Source organism: Triplophysa dalaica, chromosome 7 (assembly GCF_015846415.1).
Source record: "Triplophysa dalaica isolate WHDGS20190420 chromosome 7, ASM1584641v1, whole genome shotgun sequence".
Classification (NCBI taxonomy): Eukaryota; Metazoa; Chordata; class Actinopteri; order Cypriniformes; family Nemacheilidae; genus Triplophysa; species Triplophysa dalaica.
In genome coordinates, this window is record NC_079548.1 from 21,811,258 (window position 1) to 21,831,601 (window position 20,344).

General features: G+C 38.3%; 1 protein-coding gene across 1 annotated transcript in view; it reads left to right on the forward strand.

Annotated features, from left to right (window-relative positions):
• The window catches only part of pitpnc1a (phosphatidylinositol transfer protein cytoplasmic 1a), a 66,678-nt gene that overhangs the window by 45,073 nt on the left and 1,261 nt on the right, over positions 1 to 20,344 (forward strand). The window contains exons 3-8 of the mRNA XM_056752593.1: positions 1,759 to 1,847; positions 2,751 to 2,758; positions 9,709 to 9,780; positions 15,476 to 15,571; positions 17,048 to 17,203; positions 20,066 to 20,129. Coding sequence (XP_056608571.1) covers positions 1,759 to 1,847; positions 2,751 to 2,758; positions 9,709 to 9,780; positions 15,476 to 15,571; positions 17,048 to 17,203; positions 20,066 to 20,129 — 485 coding nt within the window. The remainder of the gene's footprint in view (positions 1 to 1,758; positions 1,848 to 2,750; positions 2,759 to 9,708; positions 9,781 to 15,475; positions 15,572 to 17,047; positions 17,204 to 20,065; positions 20,130 to 20,344) is intronic.

Sequence of the window (20,344 nt, forward strand, 5' to 3'; positions counted from 1 at the left end):
TATATATTGACGCAGGTCACATGTCGCCAGGGGCGGACTGGCCAGTAGGACATTCTGTGAAAGTCCGGAATGGCCGCCCCACCGACGGCCTATGGCCGTGACCAGGGGCGGACTGGCAGAGGTATTATAAACGCGAATGCACGCAACGCGAAGGCATTAGCGAGTCGGACACGAATGCATGTAACGCAATGCACATATTACATACAACAGTCGACAGAATTGGTGGGCCGAATAATCCATGGCCGAATTTGCTTATCAGTCCACCCCTGCTTGTTGCTAACTAACAAGGGGATTAAACGGACACTGTCGTAAAGACATCACAGCTCTACAACACTTTTTTTCTCGGTTTCGTGTCACAATATTACACCCCACAACACAAATGTATCACTCTTTTCATCTAAAATTACCTGCCCTGTAGATTGTACATAAAAATAGGGATGCATCAATCCGATACTCTGGATCGGAATTGGGGCCGATATGGGTCTTTTTTGCTGGATTGGGTATCGGACTGCCGGGTTCCCTTCAATCCGATCCGTTGCGATACCTGTGGATGTTACTCTAAAGCTTAAAAAAGGACTAACTATCAGGAAATTACCATGAAAGTTGTCATGCACTGTATTCGATGTCATGTATTTCTATAGCTTTATGCGAGGAATAAACCAATATAGCATAATTAAAAACCTCTGACCTCTGCTGGTGCGGTCATCTGTCAATCTCCATCCAGCATGCGTGTGTCCGGGAACAGTCAGGACGTTACTCGTTCCAATGTTCTCAAAATTCTTCATAATCACTAGATAATAGACTGTGTTTTTGTTTAAAATGCATTTTGCCGGAGACGGTACTCGCTGAGTGTAACGTTATTAGATTCAAGCACTGGAAGCGGTCTATGTTATGCGTCATTCATACACAATAATTCTTTATTTTACTTAAGCAATTTACTATGATATAAACGCATAACATATTTACATTTACATTTAGGCATTTGGCAGATGCTTTTATCCAAAGCGACTTACATTGCGTTATCCTATACATTATCTATAATGTATCTATTTAATAAATTGCTTCTGTTTTCCGTCACAGCCATGGCCGGTCAAAATTGCCAAATATTCCTTGTTTTAAGTGGGACCTTTTAAGAATATGAAAGGATGAAATATTACTTGGAATAATAAACTTAGATTGAATTTTGCATTATCAACTGAAACATAAAAACGAATTCTGGGTTTGTTTATGTAAAATAATAACTTAAAAAGAAAGAATGTCATATTATGGCAAAATGTTAGAAGAAGAAAATTTGCACCAAAAGCAGATGAAATCTCTTTTGCACTACTGCAGCCTATTTAGTCCCAAGTCCTGTGAACCGTGCTGAGGCATGAGATGGTGTGAGCACTTTTGAAAGATTTCTCAACTCTCTAGTGATTGATTGTCCAGCCCTGTGCTTCCTGTTAGTAGTCCAAGAACCCGCCCGTCCATATTCACACCATTCACACAACTGTCTATTAGAGCCGAGGGACTGATTGAAGAGCGTTTTTGCAGCTGCTCTTAAATAGATTGACTTCTGGCAACAGTTCAGAGAACCCGATCTCAAGACAGAGCCAAAAAGCATCTTCCTCCCCGAGCGTCCATCAGCCTTTCTCACTGCAGTGTTTATTCTGTCATTACCAGTGTTACTGCAGTCAGAGGGACGGACCGCTTGGCATTCACAAAATGAGCAGGCACGTTATGTTCTCCCTACTTATCTGTTCCTTTTCTCTCTTTCAGCAAGCTGCCCAGCTGGGCCAGAGCTGTGGTGCCCAAAATCTTCTATGTGACGGAGAAAGCGTGGAATTATTACCCTTACACCATCACGGGTAACTACAGCTGCATGGACGCACAAGACTGCCAAAACGGGCTAGTGTTGCACTACATTCACGACAATATGTGTGCGTCCTCAGATGTGTGCCGTCGTGTGTATGAAACTGAATTGTGTCCCATGCGTAAAACTGATTAGGTCAAATATTGACAAACCAACCGTTGGGTTAAATTAGCCTAGAAAATGTCTATATTGACTCAAGCATGGGATGAAATCTCCAATCAGTGGTTCGAGTGCGGCGCTAGCAACACCAAGGTCATGGGTTCAATCCCAGCGGATTGCACATACTCGGATACAAATGTATAGTTTAATGCAGCTTTGGATAAAAGCAAAATGCAAAAATGTACATTTTCAGATCCTGTTCTGTTCAGTCTTCTGGGAAAGTACATGAATATGTATTCCTGTAGGCCGATTGAAGGGATTTAATTAAACTTAATTGGCTCTCCAAACAAGTTAATTTATTCTGTACAGAAAAAGCGTATGAGTATTTCTTTTGCTTAATCTGTTTCTTTCACCATCAGACTTGTTGGAATATGTCCAGGTTATACATAACCTTTAGTAATGTTCATGACTTGCATTGAACCCAGACCATTGCGTTATGCAACGTATTAGTGAACAAACATCCAATAAACTTCTTAAAGAGCAGATTCCACATCTTAAATGTCAAATATATCTGCTAAATGAGGCACATGCTTTCAAAACAAGACCAGAACCCGGGATACAGTTTCATGCACATATACACATACTGAAGGACAACCTCATTTGCTCTTGGAATCCTGAAGTTCCTGTTGTGATTCAATGTGTGACTAAGCCAAGTTTATTGCGTAGACCATGACATTTAACATGAAGTCTCTCTCTCTCGCTCTCTCTTTGTCTGTCCACCCCCGCCGCTGGCTCTCAGAGTACACGGTGAGTACTTTTTTCCTTTTTTTTGCATATACAGTATTGTTGAAATCAGAATGGACTTGAACCAAATTGTCACTGACATTGAAATAATGGAGCTCTTGTAGTCTTTGATGGGCTAATTGAATGTGTTAATGTCATTAGAGGCTCGTCAGCCTGTTCTGTGCTGATAATGTTTGTCAGAGCCCCTCCTGCCGAGAACACCGACCTTCCCCCCCATGCTGCACAATTCTGCGTTTGCCATTTATTGACAAGTGCGTGCTGGGTCATTGCATTGTGTGCATGCTTGACAAATGTGTGTATAGTACTAAACCCAAGAATATACTTCACAGAACACCGAGGTAAATGGGGGTGCATTGCAGGCATGCCTTTCTGTTGTACATACAAAACTTGTGTTCATATGTCATAGATTTAACTGATCAAGTCTTTATTCATATAGATAGCTGATAACATGCTTATGAGATCCAATTGGAACACTTGGTTGTATTTATTAACATTAGTAAATGCATTAGCTACCAATGATAAATGTAGTTTGTCAGCATTTATTAATCTTTTTTAATGCCAATGGGCAATTCCATGCAAAGGTTTTAACAAAGGTTTTAACTACTGATAGCACAGATGTCAACATTTGGTGGTTCAAATATGCATGTGCAGTTTTGAAGCATTTATTTTTTCAGGGCATGATTTGTCAGGGCATCCATTGGAGTAAGTGTCACTTTTAGAATAGTCACATCCATAACGGTCCATATTCCAATGTTATTTTAGTCTAAAGCTTATCTAAACATTATTTGGAAAAAATAAACTAACAATAAATTCAAATGTTGCCTAAAAATACTAAAAATAAACAATACTAAAATATTATATAGCAACATAAAAAATAAACAGATAAATAACAAAATGACAGAAGCATATAAAAAAGTTGCTAAATATTTAACAAAAATTTACATAAAAGCTAAACATATTAAAAAAGGTCATTTGAAATATTAATAATCACCATATAAAACTAAAATAAAAAATGTAATCATTCTGACACATCTGCAATAAAATAAACTTTAATTTAAATAAAAGTAACTATTTTTGTTCTTTGAAGAGCCATGTCTTCTCAATTTGTTGGGTATTATTGCTTCTGGATTGTTTATTTTAATTCACAGAAATCCTATGAAAGTACCTTGTCTCATAAAAATATGCGTCTATTTTTGTCACATAAATACGTATGTTTATTTTCCTTTTTTAAAATAGAAAACTTGTGCATTGAATGATATTTTCTGATGTTTAAACACGTGATTTAATATATTAGTAACAAATATATTCTCTGAATGTTTATGTCACATTCGCAGCGCAAAATGTCACATCCATAACCTTGGAATTGCCCCAAAACAAAGAATTGTGCAACAACTAATGTTAACAAAGACCACCTATTGTAAAGTGTGTTAACTTGATCAATATTGCCTTTAAACTGTTGTTCGAATGGTTTACACCATGACATCTGCGCTCGCAAGCATAAACTAGAAAGCAAGGCGGCTTGCTGGGTTTCGGAGCAAAGATACTGTGTTCGGAAGCTAATTCCCATTAACCCTCATGTTATTACACTATCCCAGAATGCACCATTCTTGTTCTTCATTGCTGTGCTGTAATATAATTAGAGTGTATTGGAAAAGCAAGCAGACCAGGTGTCTTCTAGCTCCTTGGAGACTGTGTTTCATGGAAAATGTATTTGTGCTTTCGAAAGACAGCTCCGGGTTTAACACACAAGACTCCGCTGAGCCCAATTAGTATAATAAAGTAAAGATGTAACCTTGGCATGACATGTAAAATGGACGTTTTTTTTCACAGACATCTGATGTGTGTGTGTGTGTTTGCCATCCACACACAGCTTGGAGGCTGTTAAAAGACAAGACAAGAGAAGCGACATGACAGGTTTAAATGAGGGTTGGCTGGAGGTTTCGGTCTTAGGTTTAGCCGGACAGTAGCCAGTGAAGCTCGGAGTGGCTCTGTGTGCCCAGAGTTGACCGAGAGAGCTCTTCATGAGAAAACAGTACCATTATCATAATCGGGCATATGCCAGGAACCACAGGACACAAACAACTCAAATGAGGCTGCTGGAAGATGAGAAAAGGCTAGAACAAGTATAAATGAAATCGCAGCATTAGGCCTGATTCACATTTCGCATCTTAAACCGTGTGTAAAACGCGAGCCACGCTTCTTTCTTTCTTCAAATGCCCCACGGTGCACTCGCGGAACTCAAAAAAGTTGTAGTTTTTTCTTCTCGACGTGGCACCGACGCGGCTAAAAAAATGTGCGCACCGCGTCGCCCACCCGCGCGTCTTCATTTAAAATTATAAATATGCGAGCGGCAAAGACTATAATTGTGCATGGACCCTAATGCAATACATTCACTTTCTCCTTATTATGCTGTTTGAAACGCATACTGAAATATGGACGGGAAATCATCCATCTACGCTTAATTAGAGAGTCAAAAATACATTATTAAGTCTTGAATAAGGGATTGTATGCGCATGATAAATATATTTTCGCATCTTTTCATTTATCCAGCACCCATTGAAATACAAAGTGAATTTGTTTTTATATAGTAGAAGATAAAGGGCTTGTGTCACAAAGCACGTAATCAAGCTACTATATACTACATGAGTTTAAACATATTTCTTGCAAAAACTTTGGTGCAACTATATTGCAACTAGTGGTGGGTATAGATTAATTTTTTTAATCTAGATTAATTCCAAAATTAATCTAGATTAATCTAGATTAAAATGGCTCATTTGAATTCTGCCGAAGGCACTCAGAATATGTGTGCTACCCAAATAATGACTAAAAGTAAGTCTTTGAGAACGGGTTTCTCAAGCCAGGTGGCGCATTAGACCAGGGGCTCATCTACTGTTTCCAAAATGCATCACAAACTGCTTGAGAAAGCTGTTCTACTATGATAATTGGTGATGAAAATTAAATTATGTTCAATAAAATGAACTTGTGCTTACTTCCGCATTAGCTAAGGGATGATTTGCGTTTAGGTGGTACTTGAGACTGGAAGAGCTCCTACAGTACATTTACATTTAGTCATTTAGCAGACGCTTTTATCCAAAGCGACTTACAAAGAGTGAGGGATCAGCCCATTCGCACCAATTGCGTATAAATAACACGCGCTGTGCATTATCGTATAATAAGGACACCAAATTGCGATTTTGCGTGCATAAATACGCCTTTTTTTGCATGTACATAATACGCCAATTAGCGCGTTTGCATATTAAACAGCAATTTGTCTCATTACCCTGTCCCCAAACCCTAAACCTAATGTTAGCGTCCGTGCATATTATAACCTCTACCCTAACCCAAACCCTAAACCTAACCTTATTATTTAATTATTTCAGTGTTTCCTCTTCATGTACGTTTTAAAATGGCTGCTCTCCACCCAGGTACAAGCACTCATTGGCGTATCATATGCACGCAAAATCGCAATTTGGCGTACGTATTAGACGATAATGCAAAAGCGTGTTATTTATACGCAATTGGGTGCGATCAGGTTGACAAGCGATATGTCATACAGGAGCCATAATACATTAGATCTCAATACAAAGTTACTGGTTTCAACTAAAGCTAGACCACTACCTGTTGAGAGAAAGTGTTTTTTTTAAACCAATTCCGCATTGCACAAGGTGCAAACAACCTTAGTCTTGTCGATGTTTCTATTGGGAAGCTTCTTAAAAATTAATATTCCCTGAAGCAAACCCGGCGGCTTCATAGCTGCATCCATGTTAGCGCGTCACGTTTGATGCGGTAATTTCACAGTAACGTTATCTTGTGTTCAGACCAAACGCGAATGGTGTGTCAAGCGTGAGTGATTTATATGATAATGCAAAGAGCCAATAGACCTACTTGCTGCGCGAATCGCGCGAATGAAGCCCTGGTTATGAGATGATGAGTCGGCTTCTGCTTCCGCGAATGACGCGAATGACGCGAGTTGAAAAATCTCGTTCTCGCCCCGTACAGTGCAGTTAAGCTGGTATACATCCGCGCTAAAATATCAAGGTGAAAGTCATCATAGCTTGCGTAGTATAGACCCAGCTCCCAACCCAACTTTGAGAATAGATTAACGGCGACATTTTTTTTATCGCGCGATAAGAGTCTCACTGCGCCGTTAACGGCCCACCACTAATTGCAACATATTTCAATATGTACACCTACAGTAGGCTTTATACGTTTATTAGTTTGCATTGTCTGCAATGCCTGAAGGGATTGGGCCGTAACTGTGGAGCTCTTTCACTTCGCTTTTCGTTTCCATAGTAACAGCTGCTACGGATATCTCTCCAGAATTATATTGTGGTTTTTCTACTTGTAATTCAGAGACGAGCAGATGGCTAACCGCACCTTTTTTGTCATTAAAGAAAGCAGGTCGATCTCTTCAGATCACATGTGCCTCATAAAGTAAACAATATTAATGGCCAGCGAGTTATTTATATTACTGTTGGTCAGCTTTTGCGGAGAACTTATCAATAGCTTACTTGCAAAATGATATTTAACGGCAAACATTGTAATAGGCAGACAACTTCGTTTGACGCATTGATGTGAATTCCAGCCAAAAAGGAAGTTAGGGCGGGACACATTGTGACACTCCTCCCCCTCTGGAATAGCATTAGCAAGTAGCATTCAGCTCACCGCTCAGCCAGAAGTGATCATAAAGCTGCTTATACATTTTGGCAGAAGAAAGAACATTTTTGTCAATGTTTTGCTCCACACCACGCAAAAAAAAAAAACGTTTAATGAAAAAGTTTATGGAGTTGTGTAAATTTGTTGGGATTGTATTGTTGCTGTCTATCAAAATGCACCATCTTGTCGCGTTAAAACAGTTCAGGCTCTCTCTGCTGTGTTTTCTCTCTTCTCTTTCTTAAATTCTCCTCCTTTTCCTTGTGTACAGTCTCCATGTCTCTCATTATCTCACCTCTTTTTATATCAGTGCATGTATTTTCCCTTTCTCTTTTCGTGTCTTCACATCTCAACCTTTCCCCTTCCCCCACTCAGAGAAACCGATGCTTTCTCCAGTGTTACTAACCCGGTCCATATTGATCAACAAAGTGATCGCGGGAGCAGTATTTAATCTAATCATGCAGGGGTGTGTTGGGTCTCTGAGGGGACTGCCGCTTAGGATGTGCGGGGGGTACAGAGAGGCGGTGAATCCAGTGAGGCAGAAAAGAGCTCATCATTACAGCACAGCATCAGGCCCATAAAACACAACGGCACGGAACTGCAGAGCGCTGCATTGCACACGTGCTGCTGTAGTGGGAGCAGTGTTCAGGAATCCAGCACTTGTCATATGGGCAGATATTAACATCTCCTGTTTGTGGACAAAGATGGTTTGTCAACAACTAGTGGATCCATTGGTACCATTAACTAGTGGATAATTAGTTATGTCAGAAATCTGATCATTTATTAAAAAAAATTATCTGCAGTATCTCAAGAGAGTATTTGGATGCTTAAGGAACAGTTACAATTGCATGGCATGTCAAACCGGGTTGCATTACTTAAAGTCTGAGTGAAGTGACATTGAAATATGAGACCCTGGATCACATATTTATAAAATATAATATATTAAGTAGAGCTTTAAAAATATTAATCGCGATTAATCGCTTCCAGAACAAACGTTTTTGTTTACATAATATATATCTGTGTACTGTGGATAACCATTTTGTATTTCTTAACATACACATGCATGCACATATTTAAGAAAAACCTAAAAATGAATAAACATTTATATACAATTTCAATTATTGGTAAATATAAATAAATACATGTAAATATTTCCTAAATATGTATACATGTGTATTTATAAATACAAAATTAATGTGCAAAGTACATTGTAGGATGTAAATACAATCTTTTATTCTGGATGCGATTAATCACAATCAATCTTTTGACAGCCCTAATATTAAGTAAAGATCAAATGACATGAAGATATTTTATAATTTTTTACGTTAAATATATAAAAACTTATTTTTGTGAGTGGATGGCCTGCGAGAGTGCTTCCGATTAACAACTTCACAGGAGATTTTCTCAATATTTCGATTTTTTTTGCACTCTCAGATTCCTGAGCTTTAAACGGTCGTATCTCAGCCTGATATTGTCCTATTCTTATAACTCATACATCAATAGAAAGCTTATTTATTCAATGCAATTTAAAATTTGACCCATAAATCTGGTAATGTTGTCCAGGGTCACATATGTGTTCTGAGTTTGTCACACAACAAAAAAGTGTGTTATTAACTACCCAGCCAAATTTAAATGGAGAAAAAAAACATCCAAGTAAATAAAATAAGTTATCAAAATCGTTGAAAAATAAGAATGACTCTCTGCCCTCAAATGATGGGGGCATGTCCGCTGTTGGCGCTAAAGCCACGCCCACTCGAATCGCTCAACCTGAGTCCCCAGCCCAGTAGGCTGTGAATTATGTGAATACGTTTTATGGGAGGAAATGAATTTAACACCCGCGAGTCAAGCATTTCTTCCAGAGTAACAGAAGTCTATTTGAATTATAAACAGAGAGCTTTTTTTCAAGCTTGAGCTTTCTCGACCAATCACATTTCTCTCATGTTGTTAAGGAAACAACAGGTCTCCGTCATTGGTTAGCTGTGAAAAGGGTGCTTGACAGGATGTTTTTTCAGAAAAGTTTTAAAAAGCGCTCGGGACATTAACGCGGTTATTTCAAACGTACACTAGCAGCTTCAATAAAGAAGTCAAGCTCTGAACACAGACAGCTTAGTCTATTTGTAGTGGTTCTCTCTTGAGTGATAAGGTAGATGCTGAAATTGTTTTATCATTTTTATTAAATGTTTTATGATATTTGAAGTTATGAATACATCATATCATGTTGTTTTCCTTTAAGCCTGTGCTGACTGATGTTGTCATTTGCAGTTTGCATGAAAATGTTTAACTCTTTGTTTCTTCTTCAGTGTTCTTTCCTGCCAAAGTTCTCCATCCATGTAGAGACAAAGTATGAGGACAACAATGGCAACAATGACAATGTATGTATACTATGTATATTACGTATATTATGTGAAAACTCACATGCGTGTGTGATTGTCCCCCTCTCAATGGGTGGAAGAATTCAGGTTATCAGTATTGTGAATCTGTCACTGTTCTTACTTTGATTAAATATGAATTCAGTTGCTAATTCCTCACAGAATTACCGAGTGGTTGTCAAAGTTGATTACCAAGTGGCTGTCAAGGGTCAAGAAGAATAAAGAAATCTTCATAAAATTAGTTACAATTTGAGCAATATGTTCCAAAGCTATATATATTTGTGTTGAAGCCATACGATACACTCTTAAAAATAAAAGTGATTAAAAGTTTCTTCACAGCGACGCCACAGAAGAACCATTTTTGGTTCCACAAAGAAACATTCCGTCAAAGGTTCTTTAAAGAACAATCTCTATCTAACCTTTTTATCTGAATCTGAATTTTTAATCGCAAGATCTTTTTTAGCCACAAAGAACCTTTTGTGAAACCATTTAGACAAAAAAGGTTCCTAAATGGGATTGTGAAGCACCTTAACATTTAAGAGGGTAGCTTTGAAATATTAGCTGGTGTCTTACATTCTTAAAAAAATGATGCTTTAAAAGATTCTTTGATGCCATAGCCTTTATCATTAAAAAGTACTAAATAAATGGTTCTTTAAAGAACCACAGGCTGAATGGTTCTTTGTAGAACCAAAAATGGTTCTTCTGCAGCATGGCTGTGAATAACCTTTAAAGCTCCTTTATCTTTAAGAGTGTTTGTATTTTTCCGTGATTTTTAGCTGAGTGTTTCAGTGTGAGTTTGACTGTTTAATAGTTCAGGCCCACAGTCTGTCTGAGAGCTTACATGCCTCAAGATGCTCCAGACAGATGTTGCAGTCTGTAAGCCTGAGCCAATACTGTCTGTTCTAGCCTGAGCTCTTGTTAGTCTTTGCGCACAAGCACTTGCTCACTTGTAAAGGATTTCACTCTTTTCCTTTTTTTGGCAGTACTTTTATCTTCTGTCCCAAATGAGAGCATTTTAAGATCTGCGGGCTGGTAGTTTATTCTTTTCTGTGATGGTTTCGAGGTGTGTGGGTATGTGTTTGAAGATCTAACATGCTTCAACTTTGATTAAATGTACTTTTGGCGAGGAGGGTGCGTTCTTTTACCATCAATATTTCACAGGGAGCTAAGCTGGCAGCACTGCTTTTATGGCTTCTGTTGATGAGCTGGAGGTGCAGCTGTGGATGTTATGCTGTCCATGGTGCTGAAACCCAAATGCTTCAAACTGATGCTCCACCATGGATATGTATACATAGATGCTGCATTGGCGGATATTTCTGTGGGCCACTATACATATATTGTAACTTGTCAACCATAATAGAACTACATTTGTGAGTGTAGTAGAGTAGGCGGGGCGAGACCGTGGTTCGAGTCCGGTGAGTAATTGTGAGTGAGTGCCAGCTGTGCGCACACCGGGCTCGAATCACGTAGGAGATTGGGAGCATATAAAAGGAACGAGCGACCGGACCGTCGAAGAGAGAGGACCGGGCCCGAACTTATGTTAAGTTTATATTTATGTTCTAGTGTTTTGTATTTATGTTTTGTTCGCCGGCGGTCGTCCGTGAGGGGCCACCGGCTGTTATTATTTATATTAAAACTTGTTTGAATGTTTGCCGGTTCCCGACTCCTTCCTTCTATATACTTTGAACCTATATACATTGGTGCCGAAACCCGGGAGGAAGGAGAGAGACACCGACTGGCAGACTGGAAGCCGATACTGCCTTGGGTTGTAACCCGGAAGTGATTCGTACGGACTGCAAGCCGAGAAAGCTGAAGCAGAACTGTTATTATTATTTTGAGTTAAGAGAAGCGTATTGACGCTACGTCTTGTGAGATACGAGAATAAAGAATCTTGTCTCCCAGTCCACGCCGACCCCGCCTCCTTTCTTCTATATACTTTGAACCTTGTTACAGTGAGCATGTTGACTGTGCTCCTGGAACTGTAGTTACACGCATGTATGATGCACATGTATGATTTGTAGATTTAACCATCATAATTTCAAAACTTACACAAAAGAAGACGACAAAGTTTAACATGAAAAATCATAGTTTGTCATGTTTTGAAGATGAGTTCAAGATTTTACATCCGTATTAATGTTCTTAATGTACTTTATAGTCCCAATGAACTGGAAGTTGCAATCGCTTTTACGTGCATAGTGGGCGTGGCCTTCGTCTTTCTCTGCGATTTGATTTGATGTATCCAAACAGCCGATGCAATTTGAAATGGAACTGGCAGCAGATTGACAGTTGAAGGGGAGTAGTTAACAGATGCTCCACCCAATCCGCCTAAAAAACGTCATTTAAGATGGATATTCATTACAGAAAGGAAGTAGATTTTCAGATTTTAACTAAATATTATGAGGGCACATGATTTTAAAAAGAGAATTACCCACATTGATAAACTATTTACGATAAAAGCTGCAATATTTTGTGGAAAAATAGGCATTGTCAATTTTCATTTCACTGTGACTTTAAAGGTTTATAGTTCACCTACAAATTAAGATTTTTTTATCATTTATTTATCCTCATGTCATTTCAAACCTGTTTATGACTTAAAAAGTGTGGAACACAAAAGAACATATTTTTTCTCAGGGGTTTGGGTAAATACAACAGAAGTCAATTATGGGCAATTTGTTTGGATATCAACATTCTTCAAAATATCTTCTTTTGTCTTCCGCAGAAGAAAGACAGGTTTATAATCACATGGCAGTGAATAAATGATGACATAATTTTCATTTTTGGCTGAACTGAAAGCTGTTCTTTTGCAGCACCTCGCTACCTCGCTGTTTTGGATGTAATGCAATGTGTTAACACGATTTAAGGTTAAAAAATGCTGTATTTTCCACATACCTTGCATGTTTGTATCACCTCTTTGCATGTGATGGAAATGTAACGCCTCTCACCATATTTGGAACATCAGGTTCCAAAGCATTTATACTGACAGGTACACCACCTTACTTACCTTACATACATTTGGGTGGTCTTAGTCAAATCATACCACGAACTGACATAGATATGTGTGGGTGTGGTTACACAAGGCATTTCAGGTAGGTCTTCGCTTTTAGATAGAATGCATCTTTTGTTCTGACACTTAAATTTCTGCAATTTTACGTGTCTAATACATGCATGGACAACTTATAACACATCAAAGACGCAGTAAAAAAGGAATTTGCGCCATATGACCCCTTTAAACAAGACACTCAGTCCCTGCATCCTAATGTACTACGTATCACCATCAGTTTCGGCTAATAGCCCTTTCAGTCTCATCTTTTTCCCTCACAGATGGATCATCATGCTTTTTGAGCCGCTCCAGACATGCTTTCAGATGGTTCCCATTGAGTAATGGCTTCTTTTCAGGCCAGTATTATTCAAAGCCCTTGATGTGGTTGACCCACAGATTCGATGTGATCATCTGCCTCTCTGTAGCTGCTACACACAAAAAGTTTCCAGAATTGACCTTTTCAGACGGGCTGCTTTGATGCCCATTCCACTTCTCATAATAAAACAACGGAATGAACATGTGATGTCTATTTGACCATATTTTACTGAAATATGTCTGTTAGTCTCTATATTTTTGCAGCTCTCGTTTCATTCAACTTTAACATAAAAACATTTGTAGCTCATTTGGTTTCTCTAGTGTGAGGTGTTTCTGTGTCAATACGAATACTTTCACAATGACAGGTCTAAATACTTTTCATTATATACAATACATAAAGCTTGAAAGATCACGCAATATGGTCAGGCTACGTTCAGTGTAGCAGCAACACAGAGACGCTTTACCATCTTCCCTGAGGAGAGACATTTGATCCCCGTGTTTCTAGTCTTTTATCACCTGCAGGAAAAAACGCAAATCCTTGATCTTTATTCCGCCTCCTCATCTGTCCGAGAGGCCTTTCTCATGTTCTCCCTTCATTTCACTCATGTTTGGACGTTTAACCGCTGAATCCTAGCATGCATTAGGATGAGCTGCATCAGGCGTGTTATTTAAAATAAGACTGCTGTGTGTTTACAGTTTGTTGACATGTTTTGTTCTTTGGCTTTGATAAACGTGTATGCCTCACATACAGTGCATGCAGAATTATTATTTAATTTGTGACTGGAGAAAAAAATATGATCAGAAAATATTTTTGCCTATTCCTAACCACATCAGTCTTAATTATACAATGAATTGTGTATATAATCATAAAACCTGAGAACCTTGTACTTCTGGAGACTCCGGGTAGGTTGCAAGTCTAGAAAATTGTGGCAATGGAGACTAAAGGGTTTCACACCTTATTCTTCATCTTCATTCTTTTTGCAGTTAAACTATGTTTTCTTCTTTGTCTGTTTTTATTTGACTGCTAACCCAATGAGCATTTTGCTACCTCATTGGTCACGCCTCAATGTTGCAATTTCTGGCATTGCATTAGTATTGCATTCTTAATTACTAGTTACTAATTACATATTCAATAGTGTTATTAGATTACTGTACAAATGAATCTCTCCAAAATGTATTTAATTACTTTCTATATCCTATATCAACCTTGATTAGAATTGATTCAAGGATAGACATGAAATGGCTTGTTTAATACATTCAAATAAATTATAAATAACCTCATAAAGCATTCTTATTAACAGCCCAAAGTATTACAAATGTGAGAGGGGTACATTAAAGCATTAATTTTAAAGTTAGACTTTTTAGATTTTTATGTAATTTCCACTATTGAATATATTACAAAGTATTTAGTTAAATTACATCAGAAGTATCTGAAATTAAATTACAGACAAAATAAGAGTATTCCCTTACTTTACTTTTTCAAGGGGAAAGTAATTAAATTACAGTAACTAATTAAATAGTAACTAGTTAGACCCAACACTGAATGGGCATGTTTTGACTTTTCTGTATATATTCATAGTATTTTTTGACTCAATATAATAGAAATCATGCTTAATAATTCTGCAAACCTAAATAAAAAGCGTTTCTCATTTCAGGCCTTGGCTAACTAGTATATATCAATTCAAAATTATTATGTACACAATTAAAAGTTATTATTAATATCGATGTGGTCAGGAATTGGTAAAATGTGACCATAAAATTCATGCATCTAATCTTAAATTCATATTTCATCCTTGTCGCCACCTCTCTTGTTAAGACTTGCCATGTCATGTCAGCCCTGTCTCATTCCCTTTCATTTACACTATTCATTTCTGGCTACATTTGGACAAGAGAAGCAAGATGTTTTATACATTTCTCCGCATGATCCCTGCAGCCGTCTGTAGCATCCGAAAAGAATTGAGATTTTAATTCACGAATCCACACAGGTGCCAGACAACAGTAGAGTCAGGCTCATACCTGAAAGCACCTTATCCTTTGATGCACATAGAGCTCTCTCACCCATTAAAGTCTTTGTTAGAGTCGGATGATTGGCAGCCGATGCAGTACGTGCACCCTCGCCGACTCGCGCATGCACACAGACCGAGAGCTCCTTACTGTGGACAGTGTGAAGCTTGCAGCTGTAGGGTTGGAGTATGCTGATGTTTCCATTTTTAGATTGCTGGGTCAAGACCCGAGGAACTCGATTACAGCGGAATAAAAAGAAAGATGACTTTTTGTAAAACTCTCATTCAATTAATAGTAGAAAGTCAATATTCTTTTTGATCTTCTCTCTCTCTGCTGTAGATTTTTGATGCAGAGCTCCGAGATGAAGAAACAGAAGTGTGCCTAATCGACATCGCCTACGATGAGATCCCAGAGCGCTACTATAAGGAGTCTGAGGTATGTTGTACAGAAGAGACACAATACAAATTTAAGGAATGTAACAATACATTTAGCCCATGATTTAATATGAGTAAAATAATAGACTTATTTCAACAGCATTTACAGTTTTCAGTCACATATGTGTAGATTTGACAACTTTAAAAGTTTAACCGAACCTTCTGTATATTCACTAATAAGATTCAAAAAGGGTCTGTTACTGAAAAGAAAACTCAATTCTAAGACAGAATTAAAAGTAAGAAAAGATTTAAGAAATCTAAATACTAAGAGCACTTCTTACAGCAGTAATAACGCAAAACTAGACCCACACAAAGCATAATAGAAATGCTGGCCACATGCGGCAGGTCAACCAGTATGATTAAAGGAATAGTTCTCCGAAAAAAGGATGAAAAAATGACATAATTTACTAACCGTCGAGTTGTTTCAAACCTGTATACATTTCTTTGTTCTGTTGAACACAGAGAAATATATTTGGAATAATGTCAGCAATTTTCAGTTGTGGGACATCATTGACTATCATAGTAGAAAAGTTATTATCTATATTTTTTGGTTTGTTGAACACTTAAGAAGATATTTTGAAGAATTTAGGAAAACAAACCGTTCTGGGGCACCTTCGACTACCATTTCAATTCTTCCTACTATGGTAGTCAATGGTGTCCCAGAATTGAAAATTGTTCACATTCTTCCCAATATCTTTCTCTGTGTTTATCGGAAGCAAAGTCATTTATATTTTTTCTTTCCAGAAAAAAATCCTTGCAATATGCAATCATAATGCAAAACTATAGCCAAATCTCAGTTAAGCACCAGGTTTTGTGTTGCAATCTCATATCACAATATAATCTTTACGCCACCTACAAATTCCAAATTATTTACAAACAATTCACTATTCAATTTGGATTGTAATGGTACATGAATACGTCATCATACTCCACATTTCCTCACTGACCTTGATTATACTCAAAAAACAAGGGAGTGCAGTTTATTTTTGAGCCAACACTGAATTATTAAAGAGACCTCGTTGAGATCTCTACTGGATACACGCGACACCCCAGTACAGTTCCTGCTGCAGTCATGTGCCTTCACGTGCTCCTCCTGCAGAGGAGGATAGAAGGATTACATGAGTGCTGCGTTATCTTTTTCTGCACACAGCCTACTGCTAACGGAGGATCCAGGCCAGTTTCTGTTTGACGAATGAAAAGCAGAGGTTGAACTGCTTGTGGAAGGGAAAAGAGCAGTTCTGAGACTACCAAGCAATCACTACAGTTATCGAGTTGTTGAAAAAAACACACATGTTAGAGAAATCAAGAAAATTGCTTTCATTTTTTGGTTCAGTTTGCTAATGGGTGCATCAGACTCCGAGTCTTCCTGCTTATTTGTCACCAGTATCTGATCTGTCCACTAGATGTTGTGGTTTTAAAAAAGAGGAGTGTGACTAGAGATGCACAACATTTCCCATTCCTGCTTTTTCCACTTTAGGATCCACGCCACTTTAAATCGGAGAAGACTGCACGAGGTTTGCTGCAGGAGGGCTGGAGAGACACGCAGGACCCCATCATGTGCTCCTATAAGCTAGTGACGGTCAAGTTCGAGGTGTGGGGTCTGCAGACACGCGTGGAGCAGTTTGTGCACAAGGTCAAGTATGCCCCTCCACATGCATGTCCCGGACGAGCCCCCTAAAGACTCAACCCTGCACTCTGTCTACAGTATAATGCTGCCTTTACATGCTCTCGGAATTATCGGCAATAGGCAAAAATTTCACATGAACGCCCTCTAATTTATCACGCTACCCACTGGGAAGTTGGGAAATAATCTTGATACCCAAGTTCCAGAGATGGGTGGGGAGAAGGATTTCTGCTGTGACAGATATGATTAATTAGTTTTTCCGCAACGGCATCCTTGTCTTGTCGTTAAATTTATATTTTATCATTTAGCAGACGCTTTTAAGAGACTTACAAATGAGGTAAACGGTGGAAGCAATTCGAACAACATAAGGACAACAAAAAAGCATAAAAGTGCAGTAAAACTTGTCTCATTAAGCCCGTCATAAAGAGGTACGTTTTTTTTTTAAGGATAGGAAGAGTAGAAAAGAAATATAAGTCAGTACTAACCGGTCACGGGTTGGTGGAAGAGATGTGTTTTCAGCCGATTCTTAAAGATGGCCACATAGTCTACAGGTCTTGTAGTTGCGGGCTGATCATTCCACAGATATGGAACAGATCCAGAGATGGTACGTAAGAGTGATCTCTATCCCTTTTTGGGATGGCACATCAAGACGTTATTCGTTCGCAGAGTGTAGGGAACTGACAGGTACATAAATCTGTATTAGCGAGTGAAGATATGGGGGAACCAGTGCTGAAGATACTTGAATATATGCCGAGCCAGTGGTAGTCTTGTTCATATTTACATACTGTATATGAGAAGGGTGATCACCCGTCCCGCTTTGCGTTGCACCGCACAGCATTTTAACTCCTTGTTTGCACGTCGCATATTGAGAAAATGTCCCACATTTTCATCAGTCTGTTGGTTTTCAGATCCCACATTAAGAAACACAATATTTCACCGAAAAGCACATGATACGCTTGTTTGAGCCATTATTTATAGGACTGTGTCAAAAGCCGCCGCCTGGTGTACACCAGTGTCCAACATGCTCATACAAACGCAACTATTTTTTTAAAAGCCTGCCTTTTATCCAATGTATGAGAAGACGGCAGTGATTTCAGTCATCAAGAGCCTGCAATGTCTGTCATTAGATTGGGTGGCGATCCTCCCATGTCAACTTGCTGGATAAAAACTCACTAAAACATTGTAAATTGTGTGGCTTTGAAACTGTGTTTAGCCTATAGGTTGTGTTTAGCGTAAATTAAATTAATTTCAAATAATGAAATGCATAATTTAACAATAAAACATGTTAAAAGACATGTTAAAATTATTTTTCGTAATTTTATTTTTAATTTATTCTTTTAGTTTTTCTTTTTAAGAAGATCCTCAAAGTCTGAGGTGATAACTCCGTGATACGGAGTTATCATGATAACTCCGTGTGTGATCTGTGCTGAGAATTCAACTCATTCGCCATCAGCCTTTAAAAAAAAATTGTTGCCAGCCTACGCCAGCGTTTTTTAACATTTTCACCCAAATTTAATGGCTCACAGTAAGTTTTCTGTAAAGAATATATGGACAAACAATATTTCAAATGAAAGAACAGAGTCTCGGCTTTTAAACAAAAGAAACCGTATTCTTCTATCTTAATTTGTTCGTTTTTTTATCACTCCGTATATGAGGGTAGTTTTCTACAAAAATGTATCATTTTGATTAAACAGCGGTGATAATTAATGTTTAAAACTATACAATAGGATGTATGGTTGCAAACTATTTTTAACAATATAACATTTTCCCAAGACACACGCAAGCATGAATCTGCCGACCTCCATTCTATCTAAGCATCCGAACACATACAGGTGTGCGTTTCTCCCAAAACCATCGTTAGCCAACTACTGGTCGCAAGCTCCGTCATTCCAGCATAGTGTAACGATTTAAGTGTTTCCCGTAACCATCGTTCCAACGATCAATCGCAAACAGCATCGCAAAGTTGTGTGGTTGGAACTACAGGTTAAAAGCATAGTTCCTTTTTTATGACATGTAGACTTACATGCATCATGCTTTTTAGCAAACTAAGCAAGGAACATAGAGTGCATTCTATATCCATCATTCGAAATACAAACAAATTTCATTTAACATCTTTTCGTTTGTTAAGAAAATACAAGCTGTGTTTATCTTTTTAAGTGTGCATGCGCACGAACATACATGCATTAGGACCCTGGGGAATCCCTGGGGGGAGTGACGTAGGAGGAAACTTATGAATGAGTGAAATATCGTGAAATAAAAAAACAGATAACTAAATGAGATAACTTAAGTCACCGTTTAATCCAGTGTATGTTATTTACAGCAAGAATTTGACATTAATTCGATCTGAACTTATTTATTAGTAGACATCATTACTCCTCCACCTGTATGGCGTCATCAACTAGAATGCTGAACCAACTTGGTTTAAACGATTGATCGCCGACAGCGTTACTATGGTTTCGGGAAACAGTCGTAACTACATTGTTAATTTCTCCAATGATCCATCATACTATGGTGGTCTTTCAGTGAGCTATGTCGTTGTTCGGGAAACGCAGCCCAGCTCGGATATATGCCATCAAAAGTGAGAATTGTCCAATTTCCGGGAGCACGTGAAGGAAGCATTATTTACTTGTTATTTACTTACTATTATTTGGACTACTTACTATTATTTACTTACCATTATTTGGATTTACTTGCTTTTTTTCTCAGTAACCAGTCTTGGCATCAGTCTATCATTTCCTTCAATTGTATGACTTTTGCAAGGGTCAGGGTTATGAAAGTGTTGTTCCAGGAGCACCAAAGATTAATCGAGAACACGTTCTTCTAGCCAAAATCAGAGTAACCATATATCTGTACTTCTCTGTGTCTCTGTAGGTGGTACGGGATGTGCTGTTGCTGGGCCACAGACAGGCCTTCGCATGGGTCGATGAGTGGATTGGTAAGTTCGGCATTGACCGTTTGCGTTTACAAAACCTTCCCCTCAGATTACTATCTATTCATTGCTTTACGAATGATTCTTTTTTGTGCATGTCCACTCTGTTCAAGAGTCATGATGACTAACAAACATCATCACGACGTGTTAGTATCGCATGAGTCACTGAAAAATAAAACAGAAAGAAATACAGGATGTTCTCGTTGAAGTCCTTGAACGGC